The 20,927-nt window shown below is 44.2% G+C and overlaps 1 protein-coding gene across 3 annotated transcripts in view; it reads right to left on the reverse strand.

Moving 5' to 3' along the window:
* The window catches only part of MLLT3 (MLLT3 super elongation complex subunit), a 152,400-nt gene that overhangs the window by 26,133 nt on the left and 105,340 nt on the right, over positions 1 to 20,927 (reverse strand). For all 3 annotated transcript variants that reach the window (XM_081944506.1, XM_081944504.1, XM_081944505.1), the window contains one exon: positions 6,253 to 6,331. In XM_081944506.1, the coding sequence (XP_081800632.1) occupies positions 6,253 to 6,331 (79 nt within the window). The remainder of the gene's footprint in view (positions 1 to 6,252; positions 6,332 to 20,927) is intronic.

Here is a 20,927-nt window from a genome sequence, read left to right on the forward strand (position 1 = left end):
AGCCAATTGATGTTGTGGCGGAGATCCGAGGCAGACCAACGTCCCTGGGTCATGTCGGAGACCATCACGGCCCCCCAGCCGAAGAGGCTGGCATCCGTCGTCACGGTGACTCTCTCGGGCTCCCAAAAGCAAGCCCCCTGTTGCAGCGCCGGGGACATCCACCACTGAAGAGATAGTCTCACCTCCGCTGGTAGAGGAACTGGCCGCAAGGAGTTGCTCATCATCCTTCTCTGGACCGGGATCAAGGCCCACTGGAGAGGCCGCAGATGGAGCCGGGCCCAGGGCACTATCCCTATGCAAGAGACCATCTTCCCCAGAAGTTGAGACAAGGTCAGGATGGAAACAGACCTTCTTTTTTGTACGGAGGAGACCAGCTGGCGCAGGCTGGACAAGCGTTCTGGAGACAGGCGGACCCTCCCTGACTCGGAATCTATCACTGTCCCTAAGTGTAGGATCTGCCGGGATGGGGATAGGTGGCTCTTGGGGAAGTTCACGGAAAACCCCAACGCCTGAAGCCAACGGATCGTCAGCCGAAGATCCGACTTGGCTCTGGATAGGGACCCCGCCTGAACGAGAACGTCGTCCAAGTAGCACTGAAGTCTCACCGGAATGGAACGCAGGTAAGCCGCCAGTGCTGCCAGGACCTTGGTGAATGTCCGCGGAGCTGAGGCCAAACCGAACGGGAGAGCCCGGTATTGGTAATGCCTGCCCCGGTGAGAAAACCTGAGATAACGCCGGTGGGACTGAAGGATGGGAACGTGGAGATAGGCCTCCGTCAAGTCTACTGAGGCCATGTAATCCCCCCTCCGAATGCCCTGCAGAATCGATTTCAGGGACGCCATCTTGAACCGCCTGTATACTAAGTAGCGGTTCAGGCGTTTCAGGTTGAGAATCGCCCTCCAACCCCCCGAGGATTTTGGAACTACGAACAGGTGGGAGTAGTAGCCCAGACCCCTCTCCTGCTCCGGAACAACCTCCACCGCCCTGATTTCTAGCAGATGGGCGACCGCGAGGTCCATGAGGAGACGTCGCTTCGGATCCCGGGCCGGGGGAAAAACCTTGAAAAAACTTGGGGGATTGGAGAGGAATTCTAACCTTAGGCCGTGGCGAACGGTCGCCCTGACCCAACCGTCTGACGTGATCCGATCCCACTCGTCCGCATACAGTGCCAGGCGGCCTCCGATGGGATGACTCGGGTTTGAGTCATTTCCCTCTGCGGAAGGGGCGGCCGCCCCCCCCACGAAAGGGCCGCTTGGACTGCGGCTGAAATCTAGAACGGTCCTGAAACCCCTGTCTGTTGAATGACCTGTCCTGCCTGTACGGTTGGTATCGCTGGTCCTGATCCCTGTCAAAAGACTTGAACTGGGGCCTGCGATAGGGGTGACTACGTGACTCTGCCTTCTTGGTGGATGTAGGCATGACTTTCTTTTTATCTTTATTCTCCACCAAAATCGGATCCAAGGAAGCTCCAAACAAGTTTGGACCCTCAAAGGGAGCCGCTACTAGATCCCACTTGGCTTTATAGTCTATCTGCCAGTTCCTGAGCCATAGGAGCCTACGAGAGGCCACCGAGGTGGCCAAAGCACTAGAACCAAATCTAACAGCGTCTAGGGTCGCATCAGCCGAATACTGACACGCTGCCATTATTTTAGCTAAATCCTGGTGTACGCGCTCATCCTGGATCGGAATTCGATCCTGAAGCTGGCGGAGCCACATGACCGTGGTGCGGTTGAAGTACGAAGCAGCAGCCGCTGCCCGCACCGCCCAAGCTGAGGCCTTAAAATTTTTACGTAAGGTGAGCTCCGCCCTCTTGTCTTCTGGCTTGAGTTTGTCAGCTGCGTCCCCTGAGACCACTGGGGAAGAGGAGACTAAAGCTGCTATGGGCTGATCTACAACTGGGAGCTGAATAGCCTGCACAAAAGACTTTTCCATGTTATAGGCGCGACGGTCGTTGCTGCCAGGTGGGGAAAAATTAGAAGGACGGGCCCATTGGCTAGTAGCTACCTCTAAGAAAAGAGGAGGGGCAGGAATCTCCTCTTTATTAGTGGCCGTCGCTGAGAACATGACCATGTCTGGATCCGTGGGCGGTGGGACCGTGGGGTCCCCCGTGCCCACCTTGGTGGTTCTCCTAGCCTTCTTGAGTAATGGCTTGAACATGGCCTGGAGGAAAAGGTTAGAAGAGCGAGGCGGCTCAGGGGCCGCATCTTCCTCCTCAGAGAACCCCCAATCATCCCTCCGTGCTTCCCCCCTAGAGGAAACCTCACTCATGAGGGAAGGAGAGGAAGCCCTAGATCTGGACCTACTAAAGGGAGTAACTCGACTGTGATGGGAAGGCCTTTCCTTTGAGCAATGCCCCTAGAGATGGCTGCAGAAATAATCCTTTTGAGATTCTCAGGGAGGTGTTCTAGATCCTCCTCATCACCTTCAGTATCATAATCTGGAGCCACGTAGGCCCTGCTGGATTTCCTGCCCCTAATGGGACCTGCAGAGGTGCCTTCCAATGGGTCCCCCCTATCTGCCTCTCTAGTCCCCAGGGAAACAGAAGGAGAGCGAGGGCCCCCCCGCTGCTGACTCCTATCCGATCTATCTGAGGAAGCAGAGGAAGAAGAGGAAGGGCTGAACCCCCTGGCCACAGGTGGGGAAGGGCAGGAAGCCACGGGGCGTGGAGATCTGGATCTAGGCCCAGGATCCCGGGCCTGTCTTTTCTCCGCTCTTTCGATGACCTTCTCTATGGCCCTGGATCGCCTGAGCTCATCCCTTTGCAGAGCTCTGGAAGGTCTTTCCTCTGCTGAAGGCCTAGAAGCCCGAGGCCTAACAGGGGGAGTGGGCTCAGCCTTATCATCGCCTGCCTGAGATGGTAATGCTTGCTGAGCCTCTATTCCATCCGCCATCGCCCCACTCACGTGCACCAAATAAATTTGAGACAGGAACAGCCCTTCAGCTGGTGGGAATCGCCTGCTCCGGGCCTCCGGTAGACAACAAACAGCACGGCCACGTTGTATTCAGCCTCTCCGTGCTGCAATGCCCAGACACGTGATGCAAAATGGCTGCCGGCTTCTTTGGGCGGTCCCTGGCCAAAGCGCGCCTAAAAATGGCCGCAGACCTCGCCCTTCGCTTCCTCTGGCTGCGGGCGGCCGTTTGCACGCTCGCCGCCCCCAGCGGCACCAAAGCAAGACACTGGAGCTCCTACTCACCGGGAGACCTCCAAATTCCAGAAAAAACGGCCCCGCGCCGTCGCCGCGGGCTGTAACCGGCCCCGGACTGTGCAAAATTCAAAATGAAGCCGATTTGTCGCTTTCGCGCTGAAAAGCCCCGGCGCGCTGCGACTTTCACTAAAAGGCATGTGTGTATAGCCGTAGGGTCGCCCGGCACGCCCGAGACACCAGGCATCAGACCGGAGCGACCTTCTAAGCGGGGGGAGGAAGCCAGCGCCCCCCCCCCTGCAGAATCTCTCAGCCTTCTAAGGGCAGCCAACAACAGCCCTGCAAGGCAGACCCACTACAAAAAATACATTTTCTAAAGATAACCAAATCAAAATTTCTAAACTTAATCAAGATCAATTAACATACACTGACTAACTAGAAACCCTACTAGGAACCAAACCTGAGTCTTGGACCTTGACTGAGAGGAAACTGGGAACCAACGGGAGAAGGCGAAGGTTAAGAAGTTTTCTCTCAGTCAAATGGACCAATCAGGCTGTGTTAACCCTGCTGTGACCCCTCCCTCCACTCTACTGGAAAAGAACTTGTTTCTGGTAACCCAATAAACCCATGTTTTAATGGCATGTATCATAGTCATTAGCCAATTTTATACTTTGCCGTAAACCATTGTTCTTTGTGCTTGTTTAGCACACTGTATTAAATCCAGCCACTGTGGCTAAACCACAAAAAGTTGTTTAACAAATAATGATTAAAACAAATGGTGGCTTAATGCAATGGAGCAAGAGTTTTCAAGTAACAGTACTAACAGTTTAACGTAATCTTGATTTCATTAATTTCCAAGGGTGTTTCTGTTTAAAAGAAAAATTGGTTATTTTGTTTTGTCTCCATGTGGTTATTTCTTCATTTATATCTCATCTTTATTCTTATTATTTCGTATAAGTTGGCAATGAACATACTTAATATCTTCCTCCTTCTATTTTCCTCATAATAACGATGCTCTGCCAATTCAACTCTTTTCAAATCGCTTGTTGTTTATACCAGAATAAATAGGATAGTAGAGTAAAAGACAGAGAATTAGAGAAGGTCACAAACTATCAAGATTTGAAAAGGATTATGGCATAAATCTGTGTGCTGACAAAATTTATATCTATCAATTATAAAAGGTCACATTGCTTGGATCCATATGTATACTCTGCTGATACATTATGGCATCATAGATCTTCGGGAAGAAGTTGATGCACATGACTGCTAACGACCGTTAAAAAACGGGCTTCATATTGCTATGTACATAAGAATACAATTGCTATACTGTCCTGGAAGTTATATATATTTTGAATGTTCCCTGAAAAGCAGTAATCAGTTGGCAAAGGAAGAATGTTCTTATAATCATTGCAGGAAAAAATATGTGTGAAGAAATCTAGAAATATCAACTGATGAGAGAGCTGGAAAAAAGCATTTTTACGTATTTTTTTTAAAAAACTAGATTCATAACATTGTGCTATTTACCATTAAGAATGACACAATGGGAACTCCCTCAACTATTTAAATATAAACTACAATATGTTTTTGCATATCTAAATATGAAAAAAAACATGTTTTTGCATACAGTATGTAAATCCTAACTTCTTGATAACTCCAAAGTCAAAATTTAAAAAAGGTTAAAAATATATTTGTTTCCTTTTGTTAAAAAAAGAGAGAGTATTTTAACATTACAAGTTTTAGTTTCTTTGGTTTACTCATTTCTGCAAAATTTAAGACTGATAGACCTTTGAGGGACTACTTTTTAAAGATGTATCATGCAAAATACATCTTAATTCCAATTATACCACTGTTCCGTGGGCTGCACTGGCTGCCGGTTTGCTTCGGGAGGCAATTCAAGGTGTTGGTTATTACCTTTTAAAGCCCTGAACGGCATGGGTCCAGGTTACTTGAGGAACTGTCTCACCCCAATGGGACTGGCCCACCACACCAGCAGAGGCGGCATCCTGCGGGCCCTGTCAGTCAAGGAGCTTTGGCTGGCAGGGTCCAGGAGAAGGCCCTCTATTCTGTGGTTCTTGCCTGTTGGAACATCTTATCCCCTGAGGTGAGATCGGCTTCTACCTTTCTGACCTTCCTTAAGGGCTTGGCAAGCAAATGGCCTGGCACCCCAACAGGGGGTATCACACTAGAGGTGGTTGATAAATTAACAGGCTTTTAATGCTGGAAAGCCACCCAAAGTCACTTTGAAATGAGATGGGCCACAAATAAACCAAATAAATAAAGTACTTTTTAATTTCAAAACAATCGTGTTTATGCAGCTAAGCTGCTGCCATCTTATATTGGGACATAGCCTGATCCAAAGTAACTAGAAATACAGTTGATTGATTTCTGAAGAAAGGTACGATGCTGACTAAAATTTAACTACTTCAGATGTTAACAAATTAAACTTAATGATCTAGGAATTGCCACAGCACTGTGATGCTAGGATCAGCCTAGGAGTGGGGAGAATGTAATTGAAGTCCCTACTGAGCTAGCAAGCTCTTGCAGGTAGTCCTGGACTCACTATCGTCAATTGGGATCAGAATTTCCTTTGCTAAACCAGGTGGTTAAGTGAGTTGTACTTGATTTTACGACCCTTTTTGGTAGGGGAATTACTGCAGTTGATAAGTGAATCATGCAATTGTTGTGTGAATTCAGCTTTCACTCCACAGACTTTGCTTATCAGAAGCTGGCTGGGAAAATTGCAAATAGTGAGCATATGACCCCAGATGCTACAACTATTGTAACTACATACCCGTTGCTGAGCCCTCAAATTTTGATCATATGATCATGAGGATGCCACGACAGTCCTCTAAGTGCAAGAGCTGGTTGTAAGTCACCTTTTTGTGTTGTTGTAAATTTGAATGGTGACTAATGAATGCTTCTAAGTCAAGGGCTACCTGCGTTATGATTCATTATCAGTTCAACATATTTTGCATGAATAAAATGAGAGGATAAAGGTTCTTAGAGCTATCCCTAGTTGGATGACAATCCATCTTTAAAAATAAAAATGCCATCCTTTTGCCTGAATGCCCAAGCACTTGACCCCCCACCCTTCCTTTTTTAATGTTACCTTGCTGTCGGCTGTTCTGAGACGGTGTGAAACTGGAGCTAGAGCTGGAACTTGAACTTGCGGGGCTGGGTTGCTCAGACTTGGAAAGGAGGGAATGTGGTAGAGTCAAGAGAAAATAAAAAACACAAAATTAGTTCATCTGCTTGCTCAAAAAACAAACAGAAACAAAATACAAAGATACAGTAAATGGTCACATTTACTTTGCAATAAATGGAAGAAAGAACACACTTTCCTGTGATTACACAAAGGGATAAGACGTTATCCACTGTGGGCAAGCTTTCTTTTGCATCCCATATACGCTAGGTGGAAGACCCATTAATGGTTTTGAAGGCAATAGGCATACCATTAAGAGTCAAAACAGAACAACTGTGCAGAGACAAGCTGCAAACCCATTTCATGAATGCCTACAGAGCTCCCATATACAAAGATATTTCCTATACCCGTGATGGCGAACCTATGACACGTGTGCCAGAGATGGCACGCAGAGCCCTCTCTGTGGGCACGCGCACCATCGCCAGCTGTTCTTTTGGTTTCTGGCCAGCTGGTCTTCACGGGTGCCAGAGCACGGAAAATGGCCTGAAAATGGCCAAAAAACAGGCTATTTTTCAGGCCGTTTTGTCCCATTTTTTGTCCTGTTTTCAGGTTGTTTTTTTGGGCCAGAAAACGGCCTGCAAAACAGCATGAAAAAGGCATGAACCCCCCCCCCCCAAAAAAAAAACAGGTAATGTGCGCGCTGGCTAGCTGGTCTTCGGGTTTCCAGAGCTCCGGCACACGCATATATACACACATTCTGGTTTGGGCACTCGGTACCGAAAAGGTTCACCATCACTGTCCTATACAATAGTCCAGCAATAAATTGCGAATAGTTCCAATTTTGGTTAACCTTTTAATCAAATGATCAGTGAATTTGATTTAGTAAGGCCATCAAGCCTATAATTTGGACCTTCCAGCTACATTTGCTGAAAATCCTCCAGATATCCAGCCAAACTATCTGGATAATACCCAGTGGGAGAAAGCTGTTAAAAATGTAGAATGATTATAGACAGAACTGCAGAACAAATGAGAAGCTATGACACAGGAAAAGGCCTATATTTTCCTTAAGCTTGTATATTAAGAACATTATTCCCACAGCTGTCAAGCAACTTGATAATAATCTGAAAAGATTGTGAATGAAGATGCTTAATTTAAACAAGGAAAAGGCTAGGGAATAGAAGTAAGACCCATAACAAGTAATTGCAGCAATTTTTTGTTCCTCAAGAAAAATGCTCATGATGCTGTAAGGTTTCTGAAATACATGAAAGAATTTTAGAAGGAAAAATTTGCAGATAGTTTTATGCAAGCCTTGTGATCTTTACTGGTTGTGCTAAGGTTAAGACTGTCTGTGTGTGTGACCTGCTTCCAATCAGAGTAGAGAATAAAGATTGGAGAAGGTAAAGGACCTGATTGGCCACTATGAAAATAAAACTCTTTCATACCAAGTAGGTGGTATGAGGATAATTATTACATATTGTACAAATATTTATTGCATTGCATTGTATCATGAGTATCTATGACAGCATAATAGCACTACACAATTCCAATGTGTATAATCATATATGCCAATCCGCCAAGCTGTTAATTTTGAGAGTAAACAATATTGTGGAAAGTGAGGAAAAGAGGGGTAACAAGTAAAAGAACATAAAGGTAAGAGATAACAGAAAGAAAACGCGTCTAATTAAACTTTCATTATAGCCTCTATATTTTTCTATGCTTACGAACTACGCTTGCTTTTACTACATTCAAGCACTTATTTTTGTTCTTTAAGATTCTCACCTCCTCTCTCCTTCTGAGGAGTTCAACTCCTCTATCCAATCCTAAGTTTCTTGGTCCTCTTTTTCCTCTCAAACCCTTCATTCCCTTTTCATGTACTTATTTGCTTCTTTTCTACTGGTCTTTTTCCACTTTTCTTTTCACATCCATTTAGAACTCCTTCATTCTTGAACCTATCTCTTGTTCTACCACACATTTCTTAGGCATTCAAAATTGCATTCAACTTATTCCTCAGCAGCCCTTGCTCACCACAATCCATGGCACATATTTGCTTGCTATGGCCCTGTCTTCCTATGGCCTCTCCTGGTCCTCCCAAAGCCCCCTGAATTACTGAATTACTTCTCCTAACTAACTATTCATGACAGGCCAGTTGGTCTGGCATGTGATGGCAGTGCAAAGTGGCAGTGGCAGTCAGGCAGCAGGACCTTTGGGGAAGCTGAGAATTTTGAAGGCCAGGTGACCAGCGGTGATTGGAGTGGGAGCTGGTTCTTCAGCTGCCACTTAGTCGGATATGTGGTACATTATCCACTTAGGCAGTTCTTCTCTGTTTTTTATGTAAACTAAGTTGGGACAGGACTGACATTGTGCTGGAGATCTCAGGGCAGACAAGTTTAATGGCTATCTTGTATGGTGGCATGCAGACTGCAAATATCAGGGCTGACAGAGACTTTTTAATAAGCTGGTGGCAGGTGTATGGGGTAGGTTGGGTTGGAGCTGCCTGCTGCCCTCAAGTAAGAAATAAGGGTAGGTTGGTAGAGGTCTCTGCCTCACCGGCTCTCTGGGCAGCAGACACCCCCCCCTCCTGCTGGCCCATGTGAAAGCAGGGTGGCATATCTGTTTGTGTGTTAAGAGTGAAAGAAGGTTTGGGAGTTGGTTATTGTGAGATGGAGGGCCTGCTTGCCCAAAAAACAAATAGAAACAAAATATGTGTAAAGTTGGAACCTGCAGATCAGTGGATGTAGATGATGGATCAGGTACTTGTTTCCCTTGGTCTTAGTATTTATTTATTTATATTTCAAATTTCTGAACCGCCCATCTCCCTGAAGGAGGGGCATTGAGTAGTGTACAATATAATATGACCGATAAATTAAAAAATGTATAAAAATTAACATTAACATTAAAAATTAAACTACAGTTAAAATTTTAGATGATAAAATGACAATTAAACATCAAAAGGGGGAAAAATCAAATGACCATTTAATGTTGGATTATTACAAGTGTGTGTGCGTGTGGAGCTCTCAAGGCACTAGCCAGCCCTATAGTTGCAGGGTCTTCTGTGGGCCCCCACCCCCATGCAAGGCCACAAAGTTTTGACCCCCCCCCTTTGGACTTCCGGTTCCGGCGGCTACGGCGACAGGCAAGCCTTTGCCTGCTCCCGCTCTCCCGGTGGGCTTCCCCCATCTCTGGGGGGGCACAGGACGCCCCGGAGAGGTGTCCTGCCGAGGGAACGGCTCGCGGAGGGTCCTGGCGTCGGCGTCGGCTGGCGGGGGCTTCTCCGCTTCGTTCTAGGCACCGGGGAGCAGTTTCGGAGGGCGCCCGTGTGCGCGCGCCTCGCCCCATGCCGATCGGAGAACGCGCTCTTGAACGAAGCAGCGGCAATGTGGTGAGAGGCTTCCCTTCTCCATTCCCTCTATCTTGAATTTATGGACCTTTCAGCATTTTTTTTAAAAAAAGTTAAACTTTCGGATTTCTGCTAGAGGTGCGGCTAGAGGGAGGGGGATTTCCCCCCCTCCCTTGGACAAGCGGCTTGAGAAGATTTTGCTTTCGCCCTCAGGGGAAGGAGGAGGGGGGAGAGCCAACTAATGATGCCTCACCCTCATAAAAGTGACTTTCATTGGACTTAGCTCCAGAACTTATGGGTGAACTGAGAACTTTCTGAACTTTTAAAATTTTATTATGCCTCTGAGCCCAAAGCTGGCAGGGCAAGATGGCACACTTCCGTTGTCTTCATGAACTGTGAAACCTGACTCCACCTTTAAAATTCAGGCTTCCGGTCTTTGTCTCCGAGTCACCCAGAGGAATCTCTTGTGGATTGTTCTCTTCTGAACTCTTTGGGGAAAAAACTTTCATCTATTGCTAGACTGACTAAAGAAATCCCCATCTGTTTGGATCCTCTGCCTTCTGGATTCGCCTGCCCGCTCTACTTCTCCAGCTGCCCAGTCTCTACTTTGACTGATCTCCTTGCTTTAAAAACCATGTCTCCAAAAAGACCACCTCCTGGAAAGCCTGGATTTGCTACTTCTGCCCCAACGTCTGCAACGTCTAGCCCAGCTACACAGTCAAAGATAACAGAACTGATGCAACCCAAGACTACAGAGATAGACTTTCAACAAATGCTTCAACAAATTCTACAGGGCCAGGAGGAAATTAAGAAACAGTTAAGGGAAATGAAAGATGAAATTAAACAGAACCAAGCCCAAATCTTTAAGAACTCACAGAGACTGGACCTTGTGGAGGGTGGGGTGGCGGAGGCGAGGGGGGGGTAGAGGCTTTACGGAAGGGGAACAAAGAACTTGACATCCAACAAATGAAAATAGAGTTTGAGAGAATGTCCTTTTATCTTAGATTTCAAAATGTAATAGAAGCAGATGGGGAAAACATAAGGGACATTATGACTAATATTTTAGCTGAATACATACACAAAGATAAACAGCAGATGGAATGGGAGATAGACCTAGCTTATAGAGTGAATTCAGCATATGCCAGAACACATAATGTGCCCAGGGAGGTTCACATTAAATTCCTTAGGAAAACCACAAGAGATGAAATTCTGGGTGTACAAAGGGGGCAAACATTGACATACTGTGACAGGGAGATAACCATTCTAAAGCAGATTCCCAAAAAAATTAGGGAAAAAAGGAAAAGCTATTCGCAATTGGCGAGTAAATTATACCAGAAGGGGGTGTGGTTTAGATGGTTGATGCCTGAAGGTATGCTGATATTCTGGGAGAAGACAAGAATCAGAATTAATACACCCATAGAGGCACAGGCCTTTATGGAAAAAAATAAAGCCAACCTAGAAAAAACAGAAGACACTACAACGGTCATACAGGACACGGGAGGGGCCGGAGCTCTGCCAGCGGGGGGTGAAGGGTCAACACCAAGAAAGCTCAGATCACAAAAATAAACAAGAAAATCACAATGTTATAAACAGACCGAAAGTAAAAATGAATTTATAACTAGACTATATATTATAACTATATAAATTGATTGAAAATTATTCTTTCTAGAATTAATATGCTGATTTTTTATGATCATGTATTAAGATTTGATATTTTGATGTAACCTAGGAGTTTGGAGGGAGGGGGCGTCTGCCACACTTGCAACTGCCAAAATTTGTAATTCCACTTACCCTTTTCCACATAAATGTTTTTAAAAAAACCAATAAAACTTTTTGAAAAAAAAAAAAGTTTTGACCCCTTTGTAGAAGATCAAGAGATTGAGGACTTTCCTCACCTCTGAGGTCAGGATGTTTCACAAAGTATTTACTGGCCGGATGCCCTTCCTGATACCTACATGGAGTTTGCAGCAATTACTTATTGCTCCCAGAGACAGAAATATCTGCCGCTACCTAGCATTGAACTCACAGCTTCCTGACTGTGAGGTGAGAGTTCCACCTCTAGGCCACCATGCTGCTCATATAAGTCTAATAAATAAATGTTACCTAATAGTTATTTTTTCTCTCAGATCATCTCCATTTGTACAAAATGCATTCTGGTTCTTCCATTATCATAAATCACTAGATCATAATACACACTTATCAGCAATCTATGAATTCCTTTTATACATATATAACTTTTAGATGACATTAATTCAAATTTTTGACATCCATTTAAACTCTTTCAAGTACATATATTCCTTTACTTCCATGTACATATTTTTCATTCCATGAGAACACACAACTTTACTTATCTGTATATTACTAAAACTTTTCTGTCTGTAACCCATACACTTGATACACTTCACCATAAAGTAAGTTTTTTTCAATAAAGGTTCCTCAACTTACAGGGCTAACTCACAGAAGTTAAGGGCCCATTACTCCCAAGGATTTTCTCCCATTTCAGCATCGCTCCAATCAGCCGCAATCACATAATCCTTATTTTCTGCTCAAAAGATGTCACCTCATATATATTGCTTGAATAAGTTATAACTTTCCTCAAGCATTAACTGAAAATAATTTAATAAATGAGTGATTTTATTTCTGCAGCAAAATGAATTGAAGAGCAAGGAATGTTTAACAAAAATAAGATATTTATTATTGGTACAAAATCAATAAAGAAATAAAACTTGATTCATGGACATGATTTTTTCTTTCTTTCACTGGTATGTTCATCAATAGAGTTTCCAAGAAATAGTTTAATCTTGTTGAGGAAAGTGAGGTAGGAAAGGCTGCCAAGGTTCCTGGAGGCTGGTCTTTCTTGAGAGGTTCCTGATGCCTCCATCAGAAAGCCACGAAACACAAATTATAATTGTAAGTCACACAGAGTCATTGAGTTGGGCAGTTATAGAAACTGACTGAATAAATGAATGAATGAATGAATGAATGAATGAATGAACAAAAAGGGAGATACCTATTGCTCACACTTATCAGAGGCTGGCAACCACTATGACTTGTAGCATTATCAAGAAAAGTGGAAAGAGTGAAGTTGCTACAAATCATCTGTTCTTAGATTGTACCCTGTTTCCCTGAAAATAAGACCTCCCCGAATAATAAACCCAATTGGGCTTTTGAGCGCATGCGCTAAAATAAGCCCTTCCCTGAAAATAAGCCCCCCCCCAAAAAAATATTGCAACACAGCAGCAGCCATGAGGTGACCACACTCGCCACTTCCTGCATCCCAAAAATAATAAGACCTCCCCCAAAATAAGCCCAATTGCTTATTTTGGGGGTCAAAAAAAAATAAGACCCTGTCTTATTTTTGGGGAAACACGGTAGTAAAATGAAAGGAGATGAGTTTGTGGTTTGATTATCTCTGGCCAATTGAAAACTGGTCTCCAATGCTCACCTTGTTCTGTATTGCAACCAGTTTTCTACAGGCTGGCTGTAGCTTCAAGTTACATTGAATGGTCCATTGAATGAACAATTTCAGTTCAACTTAACCGAGAATTACAAATAGTATATTTATAGCCATAAATCCTTCAATTAATTACATTCAAAGTTCCCTCCCCAAATAGTGCAATAGTAGTATGTGGCCTCTATTAAATTCAGTGCTAAGTTGCAGTTTCATGCATTGTGCTTACATAAGCTCAACAGTTGTTCATTTACCATAAATCAATCTATTGTTGCCCTTTGTAATGAGAAGGCAGATTTACAGCTTTTTAAAGGCTTGCTTCACAATCAAAAAGATTGTGAGGCAAGCTAATGGAACATCTCTCTTTTTCTGAGGGTGCCAAAGAAAGGAGGAGGGAGTAGAGTTAGCATCTGTTCCTCTCAGACAAATGACATCTGTAGTTCTCACAGCTGGGCCTGAAAGAAGCAAGCAATTTTAACGTTTGTACATACATGGAGATTCATGTGTTTCTCACTTGCTTCACACTAAACACTTTTTGTATTGATTTGATGGCACATGATCTCTGTGCAAAATCTATACATATAAACTGAACCTTACTCCAAATTATCAGCAAAAATATGTGAAACTTTGATATGTAGTTTGACTTCTATATAAAAAGGATCAATGATGTAGATCCTAATGTATGTGTTAAATACAGTTAGAGAAGGAGAAGTATTTCCCAAGGGTAGATATTAGATAACTTTGCAAGTGATATTTTTTTTTTCATATTTCCCTTCTTGTTTTGCAGTTATTTCTAAAATGAATATGGAGAAAATAGACATGACTCAGAGAAGGCAACAGATAAGCACTCACATTAAAAAGTCTAATTACTGTATACAAAGTCCAATGTGTAGTAAAACAGGAATACATAATATTTAGCCATAACATGTTGTTCCCCTAAAATTTAAATTTAGTGCACAGAAATTTTTTCATAAATTCACAACTTTTAGAACCAAGGATTATGGCTACCACAAGAGTGATAGCTTTATATAAGAAGCTAAAATGAGAAACTGAAATATAATTTTTAAAAAATTATTAGAAACTGTCACATGCAATACGTTTAATGTCTCACTGTTAGTTCTCTGGCTTTAATATTTGTTATTAGAAAGATGGAACTTCTAAACATTTTGAAGCAAGCAACTGTTTTTCCCTCATCATCCCCAAAACAAGGAACTGCCTGATCAAAAGAAATGGTCTTAGAATTTTAGAAAATTAAAGTAAACTACAGGTTTGGTTTATTCATCAAAGTTAAAATTTCAATATTAAATATAGAAGTATGTTTGAGTCATAAATTTAAATGTATTGTTGGGTGAATAATTTTCTCTTCTTTTCTGAAGAAGGCCCTAAAGAATCTAATAACTTTTTAACGAATAATTAATTCAATTTTTGCAATCCTTGATTCAGAAGGTAAAATACATTGGAAGGGAGTACACAGAGTTTTATTTTATTGTTCTTCAAATTTTCAAATGGAAAGCAAATTAGTTTAAAATAAATATTGGACTTTCTTATAAAAGTTCTCCTATTTTGGAAAATTGGTCTTAAATTCAAGATAAACATGACATATAATAAATAAATAATAAACAAATGAAATGGTATTTATTTCATTTCAGAAAATTTATATGGTCACTGAACTCACTCTCAATGACTCTGGGCAGGTTGTAAAGATAAAAACTCAATACAATAATGATATTAGAAATTATTCAAGAAAAAGCAAGGGAAATATCTCCACAAAGGAAATACAGTATCTTCACAGTTTTAGCTATTTCTTGTTCTTTTATGACACAAAGCCAGGCAAAGTATTAGTTTATTATTACTCTGTAACCTACTAGTATAATCTATAGATTATCTACAGTTTTATGAGTAGCTCAAAATCACATCCACTTTTATCAAAGTATGCATTTTATATTTTTAATATTTCTTTTGAGATCAAATATTCTATTTCATAGACAGAAATTTTTGCTATCCAGGAATACTCCAGTGGCAAAAAAAAATATTATGAAATTCTCAGTTCAAAAGCATTCAAAGAAATACAACAATAACTTATATTTTCTATACCTCAAATCACAAGATGCGCCTTCAAAAATCAGTTACAAGCAATGCTTTGATTAGCTCATACAGAAACACAGTTGGAAAATAATTGTGTTAGCAAATATTGAAGCAAAGTATGGAAGAAAGAGTATAAAAGCATCCATGCTGATTCAAATCAAGCAATCATCTAGTCCAGCAGATGCTTAAAATTCATAAAAGGGACAATGATAATAAGTACCATTATATTTACAGTATGCTCCCCAGGAACTGATTTTTTAGAGGTTTATCATTTCTGTTACTATTATACTCCATTTCCAACTTGTTATCATTTTGCTTATTCCTTTGTAAATTATTTCTTAAACAATACAACTATAATCACTACACTACAACCATCCCCTTTAAACTTATGCTTTCCACACTCAAAGGGATCACAACTATACCACTGGAGTTAGTAATCTTATTGCCTATTCTAAGATGTGTTTTCATTAATCAATATTATTACTAATGTACATAGGATGTATGTCATTAATTTACCTAAAATGATACAGCACAATAGCAAAGCTTAAGCATCATCTGATTCCAAAATCACTGTACATCACACGGCATAAAATAGTTCTTGATCCAGTTTAGATATGAAGCTTGCACTATTGTTGATGTTTGTACATATTTAGCCAATCAGTTGTGACATAAATACAAAGCATTCAAAAGGAAGAACAGCAGTACAATCACACAAAATAATTAAAATGCCGAGGTAATTTTGAACAATGAAACTTTTTAAATTTCTAAATTTTGGATGTATGCGATTTTATGATTAAGTGAAGGAATAAAGAAAAATAGATAAATAAAATGTTATGACAAGCAGAACACTGCTGTAGTCAAGTATATCCACATATCCCAGAACTGTCAAGGATATTTACATATCCCAGTAATTTTCATTAGGAACATTCAGAGGAAACATTGAGAGGGAAGGGTCTGTTTCAGCTTTAATGATTAGTAATGTATACAGATTCAGTAGTGAAACAGTTGGCATAGTTCCACTATCACCGAAAGTTTGGGCTTTATGAGAAAAGCAACCAAGTAATTAACAAACATGGGATTCCTTGTAATCTGAATGTGAGCAATTAAGATGAATTAAAGTGCTTCATCAAAGGCTTTGTCACTGGATCTTCCAGAAACACCTTCTAGGAAATTTTAAATAAAAATGATTAAACAATACCTCAGTAATTTTAACCTAGCCCGACTCTAGACTGACTGTCAATCACTTGAACTGTAATTTGAAAGGACACTCAGTAGAAAGGAAAGGAGCTTCTTTTAACCAATATATTTTGCCTAAACAGATGTGAGTTTGTTATTTCAATATGTACAAGTAGTCCTTGACTTACAACAGTTCATTTAGTGACTGTCAGAAGTTACAACGGCATTGTAAAAGTGACTTACGACCGTTTTTCACGTAAGTGTTGCAGCATCACCATGGACACATGATCAAAACGCAGATGCTTGGCAACTGACTCATATTTATGACTATTGCTGTATCCCAAGGTCATGTGATCTCCTTTTGTGATCTTCTGACAATCAAAGTCAATGTGGAAACCAGATTCACTTAACAACTCTTATTAATTTAAAAACTGCAGTGATTCACTTAACAATTGTGGCAAGAAAGGCCATAAAATGGGGCAAAATTCACTTAACAACTGTCTCTTTTAGCAACAAAATATTGGGGCTCAATTGTAGGCGTAAGTTGAGGACTACCAGTATTGGTGAACTATACCTCAGCAAAATAGAAGATATGTAAGCAGTGTTATTCTTCACCGAACAGTGCCCAAGAATAATCAATATTTTGAAAATGTAAACAACTATAATATAATATGAACTGACATCCTAAATATTTCAGCATATTTAAAATGAAGTGAACTCAAACAACTATGGTTTATCTTAAATGCCACTCTTGAGATTAAAAAAGATACAAAATTAGATTCAAAATTTCCACTAGTTCCTTATTATACTTTATCCATTGTTAATTTGGGTATGTCAGTAGTTGTCTTCTATAATATTAAGGTATTAGTAATGTTTCATAATTCTCAATTATCCTAAAATGTACTCAACCAAATAGTGGAGAATGTTATCACTTCTTTAAATCCTTTCCTCAGATTTTCAATATATTTGAAAGGTAACAAACATCAATATTTTATTTTTTCACAATAAGAGATCTTTGTTCCATCCAATTTATCTTATGATATAACAACAGCAAACTGCCCCCTTTATCAAAAAGAACGTTGGTCTTACCTGAACGTTTTTTTCTGGAGTAGTGGAGGGAGGGGTCACAGCAGGGTTAACACAGCCTGATTGGTCCATTTGACTGAGAGAAAACTTCTTAACCTTCGCCTTCTCCCGTTGGTTCCCAGTTTCCGCGATGTCACGGCCAGCATCTGCAAGCAAACACAAAACAAGGACAAGCCCCCCCGGGGCCTCCCGATTCTACACCTCCCGGACCCTGTCTAACTAACTAGGGCGGGAAATGTGACCCCTCCCTCCACTACTCCAGAAAAAAACGTTCAGGTAAGACCAACGTTCTTTTTCCAGTAGAGTGGAGGGAGGGGTCACAGCAGGGACATACCCACGCTACGTCCCCGGGCGGGCAGACTGGGTCCCAGGTGAGGAATCGGCCACCACCCTCTGAAGGACCCTCCGGCCAAAAGATGCCTCAGCCGAGGCATAAGAATCCAAACGATAGTGCCTAATAAAAGGAGTGGGGGAGGCCCAAGCGGCCGCCCTACAAATATCCTCGAAGGGTGCCCTGGTGGCCCAGGCCGCCGAAGTAGCGGCACTGCGGGTGGAGTGCGCAGTGATCCCCGATGGGGGAGTCTTCCCAGAAGCTCCGTAAGCCTCAAGTATGGCCAACCTAATCCATCGTCCGATGGTGGAAGAAGAAACCTTGCATCCTAACGAGCCTGGGCGAAAGGAAACAAATAATGCCTCCGTCCTCCTAATGCCCTCAGTTCGCTTTAGGTAAATGCGAACAGCCCGGCGAACATCCAGCTTATGCCACACTAACTCCCGCTCCCTTGAGGGATTGGGACAAAAATTCGGGAGTACGACCTCCTGGGCCCTGTGAAACTGTGAATTCACCTTCGGAATGAACGAAGGATCCAAACGAAGGACCACCCTGTCCTGGTGTATAACACACAAGTCACTGCGTGAAGAAAGGGCCCCCAACTCTGAAATGCGCCTGGCCGATGTAATGGCCACTAAAAACACCACCTTAAGGGTAAGCAGACGCATGTGTACCGTCCTAAGTGGCTCGAACGGGGAGCTCGTCAGAGCCTGGAGAACCAGGGTCAGATCCCAGGTCGGAAACCTATGGACCGGAGGTGGACGGATGTTAGCCGCCCCCTTCAGGAAACGCTTAATCAGAGGAGAACGGGAAAGGGTGAGGGAACCCTCCCCCCCCAGAATGGTGGCTAAGGCCGCCACCTGACGCCGGAGCGTATTATGCGACAAGCCGTCCTCCAACCCCTTTTGGAGGAACTCCAACACGTTTGGAACGGTAGCTCTAGAAGGATCCAACCCCAAAGGGATACACCACTTCGCAAACGCTTTCCATGTGGCATTGTAAATCCTAACCGTGGACGGCCTCCTAGACGCCTCTAAGGTGGCTATAACTCCCGATGACAGCCTCTGCCCCCTCAGGACCCTCCGTTCAAGAGCCATGCGGTCAGATGGAGCCACTGAGGCCCTGGGTGATGCAAAGCCCCCTGACTCAGAACGACCTCCCCCGGGGGAATCCTCCAGGGGTCTGCTACCGACAGCTGGACCAGGTCCGCGAACCAGGGTCTCCTCGGCCAGTAAGGGGCTAACAGGATAACGAGAGCCCTCTCTGTGACTATCTTCCCTATCGTACGGGGAACGAGGGGAAGGGGAGGAAAGGCATAAAGAAGGCCCGGGGGCCACCGGCTCCTGAGAGCATCCGCTCCTTCCGCCGACGGGGACTGGAACCGGGTAAAGAACCGGGGCAGCTGAGCGTTGTCGGGAGAGGCGAACAGATCCACCAGAGGCGTGCCGAACCTGCTGCATATCTTCTGAAACAACTCCGGGCCCAGTTGCCACTCGCCATCGTCTAGGGTTGTGCGACTCAGCCAATCCGCCTGAAGATTGGACCCTCCTGAGATGTGCTCCGCCACTATGGAGGCTAAGTGTCTCTCCGCCCACAGGCCCAACAACTGCGCCTCTCGCCAGAGAGAACGCGAGCGGGTGCCCCCCTGGCGATTGACATGGGCCTTCGTCGCCACATTGTCCGTAAGCAGGAGGACATGGTGCCCCCGCAGGTGATGACGAAAAGTCCGTAGGGCAAGTCTCGCGGCTTTCAGCTCCAGCCAATTGATGTTGTGGCGGAGATCCGAGGCAGACCAACGTCCCTGGGTCATGTCGGAGTCCATCACGGCCCCCCAGCCGAAGAGGCTGGCATCCGTCGTCACGGTGACTCTCTCGGGCTCCCAAAAGCAAGCCCCCTGTTGCAGCGCCGGGGACATCCACCACTGAAGAGATAGTCTCACCTCCGCTGGTAGAGGAACTGGCCGCAAGGAGTTGCTCATCATCCTTCTCTGGACCGGGATCAAGGCCCACTGGAGAGGCCGCAGATGGAGCCGGGCCCAGGGCACTATCCCTATGCAAGAGACCATCTTCCCCAGAAGTTGAGACAAGGTCAGGATGGAAACAGACCTTCTTTTTTGTACGGAGGAGACCAGCTGGCGCAGGCTGGACAAGCGTTCTGGAGACAGGCGGACCCTCCCTGACTCGGAATCTATCACTGTCCCTAAGTGTAGGATCTGCCGGGATGGGGATAGGTGGCTCTTGGGGAAGTTCACGGAAAACCCCAACGCCTGAAGCCAACGGATCGTCAGCCGAAGATCCGACTTGGCTCTGGATAGGGACCCCGCCTGAACGAGAACGTCGTCCAAGTAGCACTGAAGTCTCACCGGAATGGAACGCAGGTAAGCCGCCAGTGCTGCCAGGACCTTGGTGAATGTCCGCGGAGCTGAGGCCAAACCGAACGGGAGAGCCCGGTATTGGTAATGCCTGCCCCGGTGAGAAAACCTGAGATAACGCCGGTGGGACTGAAGGATGGGAACGTGGAGATAGGCCTCCGTCAAGTCTACTGAGGCCATGTAATCCCCCCTCCGAATGCCCTGCAGAATCGATTTCAGGGACGCCATCTTGAACCGCCTGTATACTAAGTAGCGGTTCAGGCGTTTCAGGTTGAGAATCGCCCTCCAACCCCCCGAGGATTTTGGAACTACGAACAGGTGGGAGTAGTAGCCCAGACCCCTCTCCTGCTCCGGAACGACCTCCACCGCCCTGATTTCTAGCAGATGGGCGACCGCGAGGTCCATGAGGAGACGTCGCTTCGGATCCCGGGCCGGGGGAAAAACCTTGAAAAAACTTGGGGGATTGGAGAGGAATTCTAACCTTAGGCCGTGGCGAACGGTCGCCCTGACCCAACCGTCTGACGTGATCCGATCCCACTCGTCCGCATACAGTGCCAGGCGGCCTCCGATGGGATGACTCGGGTTTGAGTCATTTCCCTCTGCGGAAGGGGCGGCCGCCCCCCCCACGAAAGGGCCGCTTGGACTGCGGCTGAAATCTAGAACGGTCCTGAAACCCCTGTCTGTTGAATGACCTGTCCTGCCTGTACGGTTGGTATCGCTGGTCCTGATCCCTGTCATAAGACTTGAACTGGGGCCTGCGATAGGGGTGACTACGTGACTCTGCCTTCTTGGTGGATGTAGGCAT

Source organism: Natrix helvetica (assembly GCF_964273705.1).
Source record: "Natrix helvetica genome assembly, chromosome: 2".
Classification (NCBI taxonomy): domain Eukaryota; kingdom Metazoa; phylum Chordata; class Lepidosauria; order Squamata; family Natricidae; genus Natrix; species Natrix helvetica.